We start from the raw sequence: 17,648 nt of genomic DNA, 5'->3' as shown, positions 1-17,648 counted from the left end.
TTGCCACTCAGCTCCCCTCGGGAACACTTTTACAGCAACACACACGCGCATGAGTCTTATTTAATGTATGTCTTAAATGGCTTATTTTCTGTCATATCTACTATATTGGGTAATACGAGTGTAAAGGTGACTCCAGGGTGGTTAGTTCATGTTAAAAAAACGTATTTCAAAAGATTTTATATGGTCTAACTACAAAAATACACCATTTGTCAATAAGGAATCCTACTTTGCGGGCATCCAAAGCGAGGCACGGAGCTTGTTTTTTTCTGTGGCAATAAATTTAGGGTAAATTTAATCCATCTAGAAATAAAATTACACTCAAAAAAAAAAACCCCAGCAAAAAAGGGGAAAAATAGTGGCGAAATGAAAAAAGAAAAAGCTGAAATGTTGATGCTAGTAACTAATAAATAAATTAAAAAAAGCTTTGTCTTTGAATATATATAAAGATTTTTTTTGCTTTTTTTTTACATAATTAAAAAAAACCCAAAAATATCAGTGTGCCCGGTCATTCTTCGATTTTCACTATGCAGCCCCCGATGGAAAAAGTGTGGACACCCCTGATTTAGACGCTTTTTCATGTAATACTGTATTACAACCTTTTCTTAGGCTTCGATTTTTATGTGAGCTTTTCTCATATAATGTAAAAACTTTAATGTACTTTTTTCATAACACTCAAACCTTACTCTCAAGAGAGCAGGAATAGTTTGGATTTTTTTACATGAAGTTGTATGACATCCCCCATCAGCCTTTTAGTCCATTAAGAGCGACTTACCCCCCACTTGGTAATCCCAAGTCCCGCCGTATTCCTTCGGGAGACAAGAGTGTTTTGTGAGGTCTTTTTTTTTTTTTGAGAAGGCATGTTTGTGATGCAAATGTATTCATCTTTAGAACGCATATTGTTTTGAGAAGCCAAATTCTTTACTTAATTGTCCCCAGCAACTAAGCGGAACTACGTTCTTCATCACAGAAATATGACCAGAACTGGACTTAGGGGACCGAGTGGGGGGTAAGTCGCTGTCATTGGACTACAATGCTGGTGGGGATGTCATACAACTTCATGTCAAAAAATACCAACTATTCCTTCAATATTGTGATGTTATTACTTTAATATTATACTGTATCTCTCTCAGTAAACATTTATATTACAACTTTTTTCTCGTTATAAAATATCTTATTTCTGTAAAATGACGACCACAAACGTATTCTTGCAATTCTACAACTTCCTCTCTTTTTTCATATTTTTTTTATGTTTGGGCTTGAAGCCGAAAATACTATAGTTGGAGCAACCCTGCTGTATTGTAATGCATAGTGTACACCACCAGAGGTCAGTGCATAGCAACAGTAGGAGGAGGATGTGACGGCTTTCATGTTTTGGACTGTATGCACTATTTTGTCCGCACTATTTTAAGCTTGTGTGTGTTCCACTATTTCAGGCTGTGTGTGTGTGTGTGTGTGTGTGTGTGAGAGAGTGAGTCTGTGTCCACTGTTCGAGACTATGATCACTATTAGAGACTATGTACACTGTCTGTGTACACTATTTCAGGTCGGCGTGGCTGTAAAACATAAACACGTCCACACCTCCAGTCAAATCTTTAAGCGCCTCACGTGTGTTGTTGCTTGCCGAAGGGAAAACAGAAGCTCAGGTTTTGTGTTTTCCTTCCATTTACATGAATGAACACCATACCCTGCTTAAATGTCTGCAGGCTACGATGGTTACGGCGTTGATGCTCACCTTGTGTCTGTATGAGATGAAGAAGCTTGGACGTGATCTGCCGGCTCGTTTCGGGATCTCTCACCATGGAGTCGCCGGTCATCTTCTCCAGTTGGGCCAGTAGTATCTGCACCTTGGAGGTACTGGGAACACTGACAGGTAAAAACAAAGTGTTCAGTTGTTTAATTGCATTCCTGTACATACAAGGTGGACAAAAAACACATTCAAGGTCCCCAAAAGTAACTTTTCAATGATGTTCTAACAGTAATATGAGTCCCTAAGTCTGTTTATGAGTGCCAAAAGCTAGAAAAATCTGTCATCTCCCTCACTTTTCTCATTCTTAAAAGAAAATTGAAGTTGCGGCCTTTCTTGACAAAATCAAAGCCAAATACAGGTGTCAAGTTTTATTAAAGTAAATACTTAACATAAGGATGTTTTTTGAAGTTTTAAAGCTTTATGCAACGTGCACAAAAACAAATCTAATCTAAAAATAGCCGCTAAAATAAAGTAGGCCATTCTCTTTTTGTCAAATATAGTCTATTTTTATAACAAACCTTTAGCTATACTCAAATCCTCAGCTAATAAGAAAAGCACAAAAGAACAAAATATGAAGGAGTGCCCGGTTTAAGAGAAATTTTAAAATGTCAGCAACTCAAAAATACTGTACTTTAAATTGAACAGTAGTATTTTTTAGGTGAACATTTTTAGAAGACACAAGTATGTTCATATTTGCATTGTTCTTTTTATAATCCTTTTACTGTTGTTTTAGGGAGATCATTTTTAACATCTGTCCAAGGACAACAGATGAAAAATAGCCTTTTGGCTAATTCTGGTGCATTTGCAGCAATGCTGTTTAACACGCACTGTCCCTATCAAATAAAACAATAAAATAAATCAAATAAAAAATGCCCTTACTTTGTGCCAGGAACACCAACCTGTCAACTGCACGAGGCGTAGCACCTGTCTGTCTGACTTCCTTGTACGTTTGTGGTAGAGCTTGTCGTGCTAAATAATTATGACTCCGAAGCTCGCTGGGCATCGTGAATCCATGGTTTTCAGCAGTTTTTTCAAGGAATAGTTTGGATTTTTTGACATGAAGTTATATGACATCCCATCAGCGTGTAGTGCATCAACGGTGACTTATCCCACACTTTTGCATTTGCATCACAAAACAAATGTATTACTCTTTGGAACGCATACTGTTTTGAGAAGCAAAATGCTTAACATAAGAGACCCCAGCAACTAACCGGAAGTGCGTTCCTCCTCACCGAAATCCGACCAGAACTCCGCTCACGGAACAAAGTGTGTGTGTGTGTGTCATTGACACACTACACTGCTGATGGGGATGTCATACAACTTCATGTCAACAAATCCGAATTATCCCTTTAAATCCGTTTTATCCACTGTTGCAACGGGGACCTTTAGCAATGTGATCGGACACCGCTTTGTGTTGTGGCAGCAGTCGTGCAGCCAGCGCGCAGCTTCACACGTTCCTCGTATTGGAGTTTGCGCCAAGTTTTAATGTGGTGAAGAAGATTTTTTTTTTAATGCTCTGAATTCCAAATACTTCCAAATTACTTAGCTACGATGGAGCATTAGGGCCACATTCTGACTCATTCTTCCACCGTAGACGCTGTCGTTCCGACTGAGCCGCCAGGCTTCTGCTCCACCCATCCTCCCTCCTCTTGCATGCACAGAGGGGGGCGGACCAGGTGCAGAGAAATGAGGGAGACACAACGCACATCCAATCTATATTGATATGAACAATATGGTTGTTTTTGATATTGTGCTTAAAGTAAATATCGATATATTAATAATATCGATATATCACCCAGCCCTACGTATGAGCTTTCATTTGAGTGATAAACAACCCCATTACGATCATGTTAAGTATTTATTGTGAAGAATTGAAGGTGTGTGTTCACGTCGTCTTGTTGAATAAAGATTAGAGGGGAAAACAATCGTCCTGGCGACCCTAAATTGAATCAACAGCGCCAGCTGCTGTTGTGATGTGCAAATTGCAGGCCATTTCTCTGAAGCTTTACTGGCATTTGTGTGTCAATCAGAGTGCTTTTGTGTGTGGAAAGGCGGAAGATTAGTGCCAAAAGTGATGTGACAGTTTTCCGTATTTGTACAATTGTTTTTTGTTTTGAAGGATTTTTTTTGGGTGTGAGTAAAACATGTTTTGTGTGTTTTTGGCATGATTTTACCTCCACATTTGTGTCTTTGCCTTTTTCATTGGATGGTACTACCTCAGCCAGACAAGGCTCTCCTCCTATTATTGGAGCTCTACAGTCTCCACAAGCCCTCAGTCTCCTCTTGGATAAAATCTCCCTACCGTGGCCATCATGCCAAAAAATAAAATACAGGAGATCCTTGTTCTCCAGTGGAAAAGCGGTATTATGTACAGTTATAGTGCTTTCATCTACAGTACTTGTATGAAATGGTTGTGGTCCTCTATGACAGGGCACTTTGATTTCTAGTTGTTTTAGAATGACTCCCAAATCCACGGCCTCCAAAATGTCACTTGCTACAGACAATACATCAGCAGCTCTTCCAACAAAACCTGAATTATAACCTTCAAGAGGGGAGGATCTATAGCAAGACCGCAGCATTGTAACTTGCACTAAACCACGCATGCTTTGACAGATCACATATGTGAAGGATGGTTATAGAACTAACAAAACACACGGTTAAATATAAATGCGCCCAAGGGGACTTCAATAAGTGAGCCAGCGCTGCTCACACTTCAGGTCAAAGGTGACGTGTTGGTACAGCAACGTCAAACAGAGTGAAAAGTCAGTGATTGTACCCTGTGGAGCTCCATGCTCCCTATGTCCTTATAAAGACAGAGAGCAGAGAGTGCACACTGGGGACAGCAGAAAGGAAAAATACAGAGGAAAAAAGAGGATCCATAGAGGATTCAAACAAGCCTGAATAAACATTACATATGTCAGAAACCAACCACTATCAGGCCCAAACTTCAAAAAATGTAAAAAAGGAAACATTCCAAGAATAAAGTACTAATATTATGAGAAAAGGTTACTTTTTTAATACAGGAATTTAATACAGAAATACAGGACTGTTTTCTTGTAATGCTAAACATTTTTCAATGAATATTTCTATTTATATGTTTTGCCTAATATAACTGTATAGTATCACTTTTTGCTCATAATGTTAACGCTTTAGTCCCATAATCTTATTTCTTGTAATACAGCACTTTTATTCATATAATATAATGGGATTTTTTCCTGTAAAATTATATTTTTAACAACACACACTTTGGTCTTATTAGGTTTTTTTCTCATAAAATAACAATTATTTTTAAAACATTTTCATATAAATTAGCAGTTTTTCCTTCTGATGATTTTAGTAATGTGACACTTTTTTCATTTTACAAATGTATTCCTATAAAACTACAGGTTACTTACATTATATTACAAATGTATTGTATTGTATTACAAATGTAAGTATTTTTTTCTCATTATATTAAGAATATAAAGTATTCTTGTGAAACATTAAGTTTACTTCTCATAATATTACAGCTTTTTTACTGTGACTTAAAAAAAAGATTTGCTTTATTTCTCATAATATAACCATTTTTCCTCATAAACTCCCATGACTATCTCTTGTAAGTGCATCTCATAATATTAACAACATTTGCCTCGGGACTACAAAAATGAGCAACTATTCTAGAAGCTGGCTCATTTACAATCTGCAGTATCAGTAGTGTCAGATTGTTCATTGATGTGCACTGTCCAGAATAAATAACTTAAAAAATATGTATGCAAAATGTTGAGGTTATTTCTCATAATATTACAATTTTTTTTTATTGTGACTTTTTTTTTTTTTTACAAACATATTCCTGTAAAATGACAGCTTTTTTTTCCTAATAGTGTACATTTATTCTTGTAAAATTATCAGGTTTTTTTCTCATAATATTACAACTTTATTGTAGTACAATTAATTTTCCCCCCATAATATTACGAACTTATTCTCCTAATATTTTTTATTATTGTAATTGTATCACTTGTTGTTTTAAAATAGAGAAAATTGACAAGGACAAATAGTCTGAATGCATGAGTGGAGTGAGGTTTTAGTCATTCACAGAGACACGCACACATGCTTGCTGTACATGGACTTTAAAAGGTAAAATTGCACCATGAAGCAAAGGATTGTCACAGAGGACAAACTGCACAATTATTATACAAGCAAGTGTGCATGCAATGCAATTGTGTTTACTTTTAAAAGGAATTACCAACTCACCCCTTCTCTGAGGCCATTTTAGGTTTGTTCATTTTCATCACATCAACGTTTCATGTCTGGAAGAAAAAGAAACACAATGCTAACATGCATATGTATATGTACTGCAAATACATAAAAATATAATTACAGCAATACCTATCCACACCCTTGTTTATCTCTGTAAAAGCTACATTTGTGTGCAGCACTTGCATTGAGTTTACAGTGTACAGTGTGGGTCAATACAGGAACACTCGAAAGTCCATAGAAGACAAGTCATAAACAGTTTCATTCGTGAATGTTGAAGCTATAAGTACATTGCAGTGCATTTATTGCAGCTATTGTGCACGTAATGCAGCCCTGTAAGACTGTCTGCAACAACCTTGACACTTGGAGCCAAGTACAAGTAGAAGCAGCTGATCACACCCTAAAGGTTGCTCCTGGATGTTTGTTTTCCTTAGCCGGCCATTGCAGGCTGACAGATGGTAGGTAGCCTGCATGCATGTACGTATGCATGCATGCATCAACCCCCTTTCAGGACTCATTTCATATACAGCCCCCCCGGATCCTCGGGAAGACATAAAACGCAGATAAATGTGAATGAATTATTAAATGAGGCTGTCAAACGAGCAGGCTATTAGTGTTCTCGGTTAGCGGGCCGGAGCCACTGCTGCACCTGCTGGACCAGACATTCAATAACGGCGCGCCAACCTAGCGGACTACGCTAACAATAAAGCCGATTTGAGGCAAACCCCCGTCGCGTTAAGCCAAAGCGGTGAGCCCGGACGACGTCACAAGACGGTAAACTTTACTAACCCGCGTAGGAAGGAACGGCTGCCCTCTTTGAGATAACAGTGGCCTCCCAGGGGGTGTATTTGTCCAGCGTCGTCTGGCTGCAAGTAACGCCCTGGTTGATGTTGTGATGAGGGGCAGCTCCAACTGTCAGAGAGAGAGAAGGAGAGAGAGGGGCTGTCAAGTCAGGGAACCACGCGAGAGTATGACTTTCACGGCGGATTTAAGCGCACAAAAGCCTTTGATAAAGCCAGTGCGCCATGGTCGTCACCAAATACAAATAAATACATTTAAGTAGTGGTAGGGATGAATGTGGAGCTATGAACGTCTCCCCTGGCTTTCCTTACACGATACAAAAAACTACAGTTCCCGGTTATTTCCTGGTTGTCTGTGATACGTCATAGCTATGCGACCGGGACGCTGCAGTTAAATCATTCCCCTTTCCTGACATTACATGGCTAACACAAAACAATAAGGTACGCTTCTGTTTTCTCTATAAACACGTCCTTTTCCCACGACGATAGTGTATTTGAGAGGCGTTTGTAGTGTAACGTCATGAGACATGTTCGCTAAAACATGAAATATAAACATGTTAATTTAAGACAGTATGACAGCTAATGTAGCATTCATCTAGCCAGTTTTGTATATTCTCATATTAGAACCTTGCATTATGAATGAGAATTGTTTATGGTCTTCTAGTCGTTCACTAACATTAAGTAAGTCGTGTGTAAGGTTCGCTTTCTCTTTGAACGTGATCGTGTTGTTTTTGTCAACTGTCACTTGCTTAATGAGTTTGGAGTGAAAATCCACCCTTGTCCCAGCAGTAGATTGGAGAACGTCTACTGTACTATCGCCTTGTTTCTTTGCACTTCAGTTGATTTCAGTTTGCACGTATCAGCAAAATGCTACACCGAATCCCAGATATTGTACAGTAGCTGTAATGGCTCTAGCTGCAATTGTTATCTTAATTCACTGAGACATGGTGTAGTCACACAGAAGTAGGCTAACATTTCTTTCTTCCTTTTGCAGTCAGCAACCATCAAAGCGGTGGCTTGAAAGCCCTACAGTTTTAAGTGCACTCAAGCGTGCAGTTTACACCATTTTAGGCTCCTGCTGAAAACAAAAGGACTAATTCTTCATTCTTGCCACACGGCATCATTAACTGCATTTCCATTTGATGCCAAAGTCAAATGTAGCTTGAAAACTGATCTGATATGTGATGTGGTCGTTTTTGTGTGTACCTCAATTAGTCGTCATGGTGATGAAATCATCAGTAGAGGAGGACGATGCCGGCTGGGGTCTGGGCATGCCAGAAAAGATGAAGAACAACGCCAACTGGGTGGATATTACACATGATTTCAAGAGCTCTTGCAAAGGTACAGTACGTACATCAAGCATTACTTGTAGCTGTATGTGCCGCATGTCTAAAACGTTATTTATTCCCACCAGAATTGAACCTTGGAGAGCTGCTTCATGACAAGCTGTGAGTGTGCACATGACTTCATATCCATCACCTAACACAGATCCGCACATGCATTAGTAACACAATACCTTGTTGCCCTTGCAGGTTCGGCTTGTTTGAGGCCATGTCGGCCATCGAAATGATGGACCCGAAGATGGATGCAGGAATGATTGGGAACCAAGTCAACAGGAAAGTGCTCAACTTTGACCAAGCTATCAAGGTACAGTAGTGCGGATGTTTTTAGAATTAAAGCAAGGAAATACAAAGACAAGTTAATGTGTGTCGATAGATTTTCTTTGCAGAATCATGAAAGAAAAGGGTGTGACATAAATAAATTGGTCATGAAATGTGTGTCTAACAGCTTCTATACACTTATTTTACAATTATTTAATGAATGGACAATTTAGTAAATAATAAATAAAAAAAAAACAGAACACAATTAGAAATACAAATTATCGTAAATTCCGGACTCTTAAGCTGTTACTTTTTTCACATGTTTCGAACCCTGCTGCTTAAAACAATGATGCGGCAAATGTATGGCCAAAAGAACTACAGTTCCCATAATGCTTAGAGTGCAGATTTAGAAAGTAGTGCAGGGGACGCTAATATCAACGTTTTGAAGTCTTATGCAGCAATCGTGTTTTGATCTGACAAATCTTAAGTAAGTTTGATCAAGTGTAGAACTACTACAGCTGATGCTTGGACTGCTTGGACCGTGGCAGCTGTCGAACTCGGATGGAAAAAAAGCGTCTCACGTCCCATTCGTGAGCGACCCTGGGAAAAAAAAAAGGAATTAAAATGTCTGCTTAATCTTATACATCCACTTCTTTTCTGTGAAAAGTAGGGCTATGAATCGATTTAAATATTTAATCGTGATTAATCACATTTTGTCCATAGTTAACTAATGGTTAATTGCATTTAATGGCAAATAGAAATACGTTTTTATTTACAATAAGTAGGGGTGTAAATCTCTTTGGGGTAAAGGATTCAATACGAAACTATGATAACTACATCAAATTTTATGTAAAGGGATATCAATTTTGGAAATATGGCCCATTATTTTATTCAAAAAATAATATACATTTTGACAGCCCATAAATAGCAGCTTTTAACCCAAATTTTAGCTTGCAGTTCAAAGGAAAAATCAGCGGATCTAAAAAAAAAAAAAACACTTGTTAGTTGGGACACTCGTATACCAAGGTTACACTACATGTGACAATAAAAACAATGCCTGCACTGCTCTAGTCTCTGGCCGGCGACGTAATCCGTGATAACCCAAATCACAGTGACAGTAGATACAAATAACTTTGGTCTTGTTGCAAGAGCCATCTGACAGTGCTTTGGAGCTAAATTTACCAATCAAAATACCCTTTTCTTTATTCATTTCTCATTAATATTTGTTCCCGGTCATGGCTACACAGTCACCGGTGCTTCCTCAAACTATGGTGTGGGCCGAGGGTCAAACAGGAGGGCACGTTAATCACACGTAAAAAAAAAATAGTGCCCGTAAAGGAAACTTCCGTTAACGTGTGACAGCACTAGTGAAAAGATAAAATGTTTCCAATATAATATTAAAACTGTTCCAAAGGAACAGGTATATGATAAAAAGAAAAATTCAATAATAAACACACTTTCAAATATTTTTATGACTATTATTCCTTGCAGGAACACGCCATCAAGGTGAGAGATCTTAGTCTTCCTGAACTCATCGGGATTATCGACACATGTTTCTGCTGTTTGGTGAGTTTCACACTGAGGATTCTGTCATCTTTCTCACAATGAAATTCATATTATAATGTCATACGATGTGTGTATGTGTGTGTGTGTGTGTGCAGATCACATGGCTGGAGGGCCACTCCCTTGCGCAGACGGTGTTCACCTGCCTGTACGTCCATAACCCTGACCTGATCGAGGAGCCCGCCCTCAAAGCCTTCGCCTTGGGCATACTGAAGATTTGTGACATTGCACGTGAAAAAGTCAACAAGGCTGCTGTGTTTGAGGAGGTGGGCGCCGTGGATCGAGTGTCAGCCTGTGGTGCTTTGGACTGACCTGTGCTCATGGTCTGCTTTTTGTGTGTAGGAGGACTTTCAAGCCATGACCTATGGCTTTAGGATGGCCAACAATGTCACAGACCTGAGGGTGACAGGTATAACTTTACCATTCTCTTCTGTGTTGTGTCTATCTCTGATGCCCCCTCTTGCTCTTTCAGGTATGCTGAAAGATGTGGAGGATGAGTTGCAGAGAAAAGTAAAGGTAACTTTAACTTAACTTGACTACAGCTGCCTCATATAGGTGTAATTGATGTTTTTCCCCTTCTTTTTTCAGAGCACACGCAGTCGTCAGGGAGAACAACGAGACCCAGAGGTGGAGCGGGAGGTCAGTGGGGTTTTTCATGCTACGTAGCCTCACAACTGGAATTACTTTCGAGCTAGATAGCAGGCACATCAACATAGGTACTTAGTCACATGGCTCGTTGCTCGGCATTTTATTTATGTTTTTAAAAATCCGCCACACACAGCAGAGAAAGGACAGGAAAAACAAGCCCATTTGTGAGAAATATGTATTTATATGGAATAGTTTTACCACTGAATTAGCACAGCTAATCTGTATGAAATAAAATATATAGGTAATGGATAATGTATAACTAACATTTTTTCAGCTTCAAAATAAACTACATCCAGATGTCTTTGCTTTTTATTAAAAAAAAAAAAAAACAGCAAAATCATAATACGATATACAGTGAATGTATATAAGTCGCACCGGTGTATAAGCCACACGTGTACACATCATAAAGTGGCATATTGTTGCACGCACGAGTCCGTGAGGACCAGTCATGCTCTTTATTTGGCAGGAGCCAATCATGAGCTATGAATAAATTAAAGACAAGCTTGTCATCCCATCGGAAATTGCAGGAGGTCATTACTCAAAAAGAGTCTGACTCACGGTTTCATCTTACAAACAACATTAAACTCATCACACAGCAACTAACACTCAAACGTTATACCTCAGAAATATACGAACATGTATCAATACGAGTTTAATATGAAAACAATTGGAGAGCACAGAACGCATAGAGAGCATGGAAAATGGAGCTGCAATGCTGCTCCTGTCCACCAGAGGGAGCCAGAGGACCCGTAGCCCAAAGCAAAAAGAGGGCAGCTGACGTCATTGCAGCGCCCCAATGAATGCGTTGCTCAGACGCAATGCCTTATTGGATAACTTTAAAATGTAGTTTTTTTATTTTTATTTTAAAGTCATATTGGGACATGTTTGCATATTTATATATACACCTATTGGGCATTAAGTTGCTGCGTGATGAATTTAGTGCTGTTAGTACTGACTTCCAGTGGGTTGACAAGCTTGTTGTGAGTGAACTAATAGCTTGTGATTGGCTCCTACCAAAGAAAGAGCTATAATGTCCTGACTCACCCGCGAGCGGCACAGTATTTAAACAATTAGTAGTTCTTAAGTAAAGGAGATGGCACCACTGTACAGGGTTCGAAGTATAAGAAAATGTAGCGTCTTATACACCAGAATTTACAGTATTCAATTGCGTTTGTTCAAATGTTAGCTATTCATTTATGCTATAAAAATACTACTATAATTGTTGGTAGTTAATTTGTCTCGGTTTAAGAACTTGAAAGAACAATTGTGTCACCAAAATGAACAGAAAAAGCAAGGTGATCATTTTAAATTTAAAAAAAAAAAATGTTGATGAAATGACAGTGGTGAAAACCAAAATACAAGCTCTTGACTTTCCACTTGATGAAGAAATGTGTGTGTACTGTATGTTGTGTGTATTTCCCCAGCACCAGCAATACTTGGCACTTTTTAATCGCATCAAGTTCACACGCCTTCTCCTGACTGCACTCATTGCCTTCACAAAGAAAGAGGTAACCTAATAACGTACTCGTATTGAAGCATGAAGGTGGACAGACATTGAAGTTAACGTGGTTGTGTTGTTATAGACCAGCTCCGTGGCTGAGGCCCAGAAGCTTGTTGCCCAGGCAGCGGACCTTCTATCAGCCATTCATTCTAGTGTCCAGCATGGCATCCAATCACAGAACGACACCACCAAAGGAGGTCAACAAACAAGCCCAACGCACAATGCATGATAAACAGGTCTAACGGGCTAACACCCTATTACAGATCACCCCATCATGATGGGCTTTGAGCCCCTGGTCAACCAGCGACTGCTGCCACCCACCTTTCCTCGTTACGCCAAGATCATCAAGAGGGAGGACATGGTGGCTTACTTCGCCAAGCTCATCGAGCGCATCAAGACCGTCTGTGATGTCATCAACACCACCAACCTGCACGGCATTTTGGTATCTATCTGTCGTGACCAATTTATTTATTACTTTCATGACCAATTTATTTACCAAGGTATTCATTTTATGATCATTACTGTATTTTTGTGACCAATTTCTCTGTTTCATGCCAAATGTATTTCATTTCAAGGCTTTATTAATGTTATGGTCATTATTTTCATGACAAATTCCACTGTTTCATTGCCAATTTATTAATTTGTGTGAATAATTTGTGTGAATAATTTGTTTACTTTCAATTTATTACTTTCATGACCCTTTTGTGACCATCTTTTTTATTTCATGACCAATTTATTTCTTCATTTTATGACTTTTTATGACTTTATTACTTTCATGACCAATTTATTCATTTTTTGATTATACCTTTTGCAACTGATTTCTCTTATTTCATTGACAATTTTGACATATGACCAGTTTATTACTTATATAAACAATTGTTCTATTTCATGGCCAATTCATTACTTTTATGAACTATTTATTTATTTTATTACCAATTTATTTCTTTAATCATCAAGTTATTAATTGTAGGACCATTATTTTTGTGACCAATGTATTACTTTCATGACCAATTTAATAATTTTATTTATTACTTAAGTGACCAATTTTTGTATTTCGTGACCAATTTATAAAGCTTATGACCTATTTTTTTCATCACCAATTTAATAATTGTGAAGTTACAAATTTTATGACCAATACTTTTGTGGCCTATTTATTTTATGTCCATTTATTATTTCTGATCATTACTTTCATGCCCGATTCCTCTTATTTAATTGCCAATTTATACATTTTATAACCAATTCATTTCTTACTTACCTGACACATTTTTCTATTTCATGGCCAATTTAGTAATTTCGTGACCCATTTATTTATTTAATGAGCAAGTTATTAATTTAATGACGAGCGTCTAAATTTTATGATCATGACTTTTGTGAGCAATTTTTCTGTTTCATGACCAATTTATTACTTTCACGACCCATCAATTTTTTGGTCGTTACTTTCATGATCAGTTTCTCAATTTTATTGCCAATTTATACGTTTTATGACCAATGTATTTCTTTCTTTCATGACCAAGTTATACATTACTTTGATGCATGTGCGGTGATCTATCTTATCGATCTATCTATGTGGTCTTGTATATGTGTATATAACGCATGTGTTCCATTGAACAACAGGACTTCTTTTGTGAGTTCAGCGAGCAGTCTCCATGTGTGCTGTCCAGATCTCTGCTTCAGGTGAGCTCCCTCCTGTACTGCATGTGATCCAAAATACTGTACATGCAATGCAATACTGTTGACAACTGAAGCTCTCGCTCTCCTCCATCCAGACCACCTTCTTGATAGACAATAAGAAAGTGTTTGGCACACATTTGATGCAGGACATGATCAAAGACGCCCTCAGATACTTTGTCAGTCCACCCGTCCTTTCCTACAAGTAAGGCTCATAACACTTTCTTTTTAGATGTTTTTAAAAATAATACAAATGTACATGTGGACACACAGTAGTCTTGAGTGTGTGCCGCCTCTGTGCAGGTGTTGCCTGTTCAACAACCACCAAGCCAAGGACTACGTGGACTCCTTTGTCACGCACTGTTCAAGGGTACGTCCCCACTTAACGTGGTGGGTTAGCCCGGTGCCTTCTAACTATTGTGCTTCCACTCCAGCCATTCTGCAGCCTCATCCAGATCCACGGACACAACCGAGCTCGGCAGAGAGATAAGCTGGGCCACATTCTCGAGGAGTTTGCCACGCTTCAGGATGAGGTGATGTAACATTGCGCTCTGTTCTTCTGCACGCACGGATGCATGACAAGATATTATGCGATACAGTGGAACTGCTTAGAGTCCAACACAGTTTTCTAGCACGGAGTATGAGGGCCACATTAAAAATAAAAAAACAACCTAATATGAGATTTCGAAAATTATAGTTGTAAATTTATGAGAATAAAGTCGAGGAAAAACATTTACGAGGAAAAAAAGTCTTGTAATATAATAAAGTCGTAAAGTCGACCTTATTCTCATAATATTACAAGTTCACGAGAATAATGTAATACATTTTAAAATAAATAAAATCAACTTTATTCACATAATATTACAAGTTTACGAGAATAAAGTCGTACATTTTACAACTTTATTATGTTACAAGTTTTTTCTCATGAATTTACGACTTTTTTTTCTCGTAAATGTATAACTTTATTCTCATACATTTTCGGTCTTTATTCTGGAATTCTCATATTAGTTGTTTTTTTTTTTTATGTGGCCCTCATACTATGTCGTAGAAAACAGTGTTGGACCCTGAGAATAAAATTATACATTTACAAGAAAAGTTTATGAGAGAAAACTTTGTAAAATTTGTAAATTTACGACTTTATCATATTACAATGTTTTTTTCATAAATGTATGACTTTTTTTCTCGCGAATGTATGACTTTATTTTCATAAATTTTGACTTTATTCTCGTAATATTACGACTTTTGTGTCGTGAATTTGCGACTTCACTGTATTCTCGAAATCTCAGATTATATTAATACTCCGTCGTAACAGGCATTGCCTGTGACAGCTATGAAAAAGGGAGACTTATGTAACCATTGGCCTTGGGCAAAGGTAATATTACGACTTTTATTCTTGTAAATTTACCACTTTATTCTCGTAAATTACCACTTTTTTCTCATAAATGTATGACTTTTTCTCTCATAAATGTACGTCTTTATTCTCGTAAAAATTTACGACATTTTTCCTCGTAAATCTCAGATTTTTTTTTCTCCTATGTGGCCCTAAAACCCGTAATTTCCCACCCCATAGGAAATGGTGAAAATAGAAATAATCTGTTCCAAACTATCACCATCATGAAATGTCATTTATTCACTGTGTAGGCATATGTTTTATGTCACATTAGAGCATCCTTCACTGTCATGCAAGTGTAAAAATAAGTTAAGCATCACTAACTTTGTCAGGCGGAGAAGGTGGACGCGGCGCTGCACAGCTTGCTGATGAAGCTGGAACCTCAGCGGCAACATCTGGCTTGTCTGGGGACATGGATCCTCTACCACAACCTGAGGATCATGATCCAGTACCTGCTGAGCGGCTTTGAGCTGGAGCTGTACAGCATGCATGAGTACTACTACATCTACTGGTGCGACACACGGGACACCTATCTGCACCAACATACTCATGTTTGATTGACATTGTGGCACCACAGTGAGTGAATTTGTGTGTTGGCGAGTGCAGGTATCTGTCAGAGTTCCTCTACGCATGGCTGATGTCCACGCTGAGCAGAGCAGACGCTTCTCAGATGGCAGAGGAGAGGATCCTGGAGGAGCAGCTGAAAGTACGCAGCAGTAAGAAGACCAAGAAAAAGAAGAAAGGTAGAGTGTAGTCTTAAGTAAACGTGCTAGTTGCTTGCGGCCTCTGCTGGGTGCAACCATGTAGTGAAATCCATGATGCTGTTCTGTGCAGTTCGTCCCCTCAGCAAAGAGATCACCATGAGTCAAGCCTACCAGAACATGTGTGCTGGCATGTACAAGGTAGGATACCACTCACCTTTGTCCGCCATGTTGGGTGTAGTCAATAAATAACCTGTCGCCTATAAGACCATGGTGGCGCTGGACATGGACGGCAAGGTGCGCAAGCCTCAGTTTGAGCTGGACAGCGAGCAGGTCCGCTACGAGCACCGCTTCGCCCCCTTCAGCAGCGTGGTCACGCCTCCTCCCGTTCACTACATACAGTTCAAGGTAGGTGGACGCTGGAACGTTCTGACCTAAAATCTCAAGAAAAAGGTGGTCCAGAAATGCGGTCCAAGGCTGTGTCTGACTTCTGACGTCATTGTTCCTCTTGTGTTCACGACTCTTCAGGAAATGTCCGACCTGAAGAAGTACAATCCTCCACCAGGCTCGGCTGACCTTTACCTGGCAGCCAGCAAACACTTCCAGCAGGCCAAACTCATCCTAGAAAACGTGCCCAGCCCCGACCCCGAGGTAAATACAATACAGTGCAATAGAACTCTGTGGGTACATGGAGTGGTCATGAAAAGAAGTTATGAAATTAATAAATTGCTCATAAAAGTAAGAAATACAAATTTTTTGAAATAAATAAATTGGTCAGAAAATGTATAAATAAACTTGTCACGAAAGTAATAAATGAATTGGACATGAAATAAGTAAATTGGCGAGAAAAGTACGGTAATAGATTGTTCTTCAAAATTGTCATGAAAGCGAAAAATAACACTTTTTGACACAGGGACACGTAGGTTTGGATTTTGTTTTTCTCCCTTAATAATAATAATAAGTTCATTTAAAAACTGCATTTTGTGTTCAGTTGCGTTGTCATTGACTAATATTTGAATTTGTTTGATGATCTGATACGTTTGTGTGACAAACATGCAAAAGTGTAAGTGTCATGAGATTGTTAAATTGGTCATGAAAGTGTTGGCCATGAAATATATAAAAGTTATACATAAAGGTAATACATGGAATGAAAGATGTAACATTTAGAATAAATTTTGTTATTGTAAAATTTGAATTTCATGAAATAAATTGGTCATAACATAAAAAATGGTCATGAAAATAAATGTGTATATAGTATTTGTAAAAATATTAGTTTTGCTGACCAGCATGGGCGTAAGAGTATAGTTTTGTTTGCAGGTGAATCGTATACTGAAAGTGGCCAAACCAAACATTGTGGTGATGAAGCTCCTGGCTGGAGGACACAAGAAAGAGACAAGGGTATTTATTTTTTAAACACACATATTTTCTGCATGGTTGTTGTTGCTTTTTGTACAGTATGTTTTTCACTGTAACAGCGACTGAATCATACGTCTGCACTACCAGGTACTGCCGGAGTTTGACTTCACGGCTCACAGGTATTTCCCTGTGGTCAAGATCATTTGATCATTGAAGGTCATGTGATCACAACACTCAACATGTCATCACCAGCTGTGGTTCTGATCATGTCTCAATAACATGTCTTTTGTTTGTGATGCAATTGTAAAGTGATGGTTTGACTATATGTGTGCGTGTGTGTGCGCGTGTGTACGTGTGCGTGTGGCCAATGGAAGCTGCTTCCAGAAGCGTCTGTGCATGTCTCAATTGTAATAAAAAAAAAAAAAAACAACTTTTAAACA

At 38.5% G+C, this 17,648-nt stretch overlaps 2 protein-coding genes across 5 annotated transcripts in view; one reads left to right on the top strand and one right to left on the bottom strand.

The window, feature by feature from the left end:
- Positions 1 to 7,101, bottom strand: part of agtpbp1 (ATP/GTP binding carboxypeptidase 1) — a 38,196-nt gene extending 31,095 nt beyond the window's left edge. Inside the window, exons 1-3 of one of the 2 annotated variants that reach the window (XM_054774404.1) lie at positions 6,770 to 7,101; positions 5,978 to 6,033; positions 1,733 to 1,863 (exon numbers count right to left, since the gene is read on the bottom strand). The gene's annotated coding sequence lies outside the window, so the exon portion shown is untranslated. The remainder of the gene's footprint in view (positions 1 to 1,732; positions 1,864 to 5,977; positions 6,034 to 6,769) is intronic. The other variant, XM_054774403.1, reaches the window with a different exon arrangement.
- On the top strand, positions 1,704 to 17,636 carry naa35 (N-alpha-acetyltransferase 35, NatC auxiliary subunit). Of its 3 annotated transcripts, none has more exons than XM_054774406.1 (23): positions 1,704 to 1,870; positions 7,996 to 8,121; positions 8,195 to 8,228; positions 8,313 to 8,427; positions 9,873 to 9,947; positions 10,043 to 10,210; positions 10,287 to 10,353; positions 10,417 to 10,460; positions 10,533 to 10,583; positions 12,017 to 12,100; positions 12,176 to 12,290; positions 12,357 to 12,535; positions 13,708 to 13,767; positions 13,860 to 13,966; positions 14,065 to 14,131; positions 14,196 to 14,294; positions 15,484 to 15,662; positions 15,758 to 15,894; positions 15,986 to 16,053; positions 16,120 to 16,260; positions 16,381 to 16,503; positions 17,170 to 17,250; positions 17,328 to 17,636. In XM_054774406.1, the coding sequence occupies exons 1-23, from the start codon at positions 1,798 to 1,800 to the stop codon at positions 17,370 to 17,372; spliced, it is 2,238 nt and encodes a 745-aa protein (XP_054630381.1). In that variant the 5' UTR covers positions 1,704 to 1,797; the 3' UTR covers positions 17,373 to 17,636. The 3 variants fall into 3 exon arrangements, with proteins under 3 accessions (XP_054630381.1, XP_054630380.1, XP_054630383.1); XM_054774405.1 differs by having other exon boundaries at positions 1,705 to 1,870; positions 17,356 to 17,632; XM_054774408.1 differs by lacking the exon at positions 1,704 to 1,870 and adding an exon at positions 7,106 to 7,221 and having other exon boundaries at positions 17,356 to 17,632.
- Positions 17,637 to 17,648: the final 12 nt, after the last annotated feature.

Source organism: Dunckerocampus dactyliophorus, chromosome 4 (assembly GCF_027744805.1).
Source record: "Dunckerocampus dactyliophorus isolate RoL2022-P2 chromosome 4, RoL_Ddac_1.1, whole genome shotgun sequence".
Classification (NCBI taxonomy): Eukaryota; Metazoa; Chordata; class Actinopteri; order Syngnathiformes; family Syngnathidae; genus Dunckerocampus; species Dunckerocampus dactyliophorus.
The sequence above is the reverse complement of the archived record's forward strand: the minus strand, read 5'-3'. Positions and strand labels throughout refer to the sequence as shown.

Excerpts from the sequence above, each read along its gene's own strand:
- naa35 (XM_054774405.1), top strand. The coding sequence starts at position 1,798 with ATGGAGTCGCCGGTCATCTTCTCCAGTTGGGCCAGTAGTATCTGCACC. Across the intron at positions 16,261-16,380 it reads TTCACTACATACAGTTCAAG|GAAATGTCCGACCTGAAGAA; the intron begins GTAGGTGGACGC and ends ACGACTCTTCAG. Across the intron at positions 16,504-17,169 it reads TGCCCAGCCCCGACCCCGAG|GTGAATCGTATACTGAAAGT; the intron begins GTAAATACAATA and ends TTTTGTTTGCAG.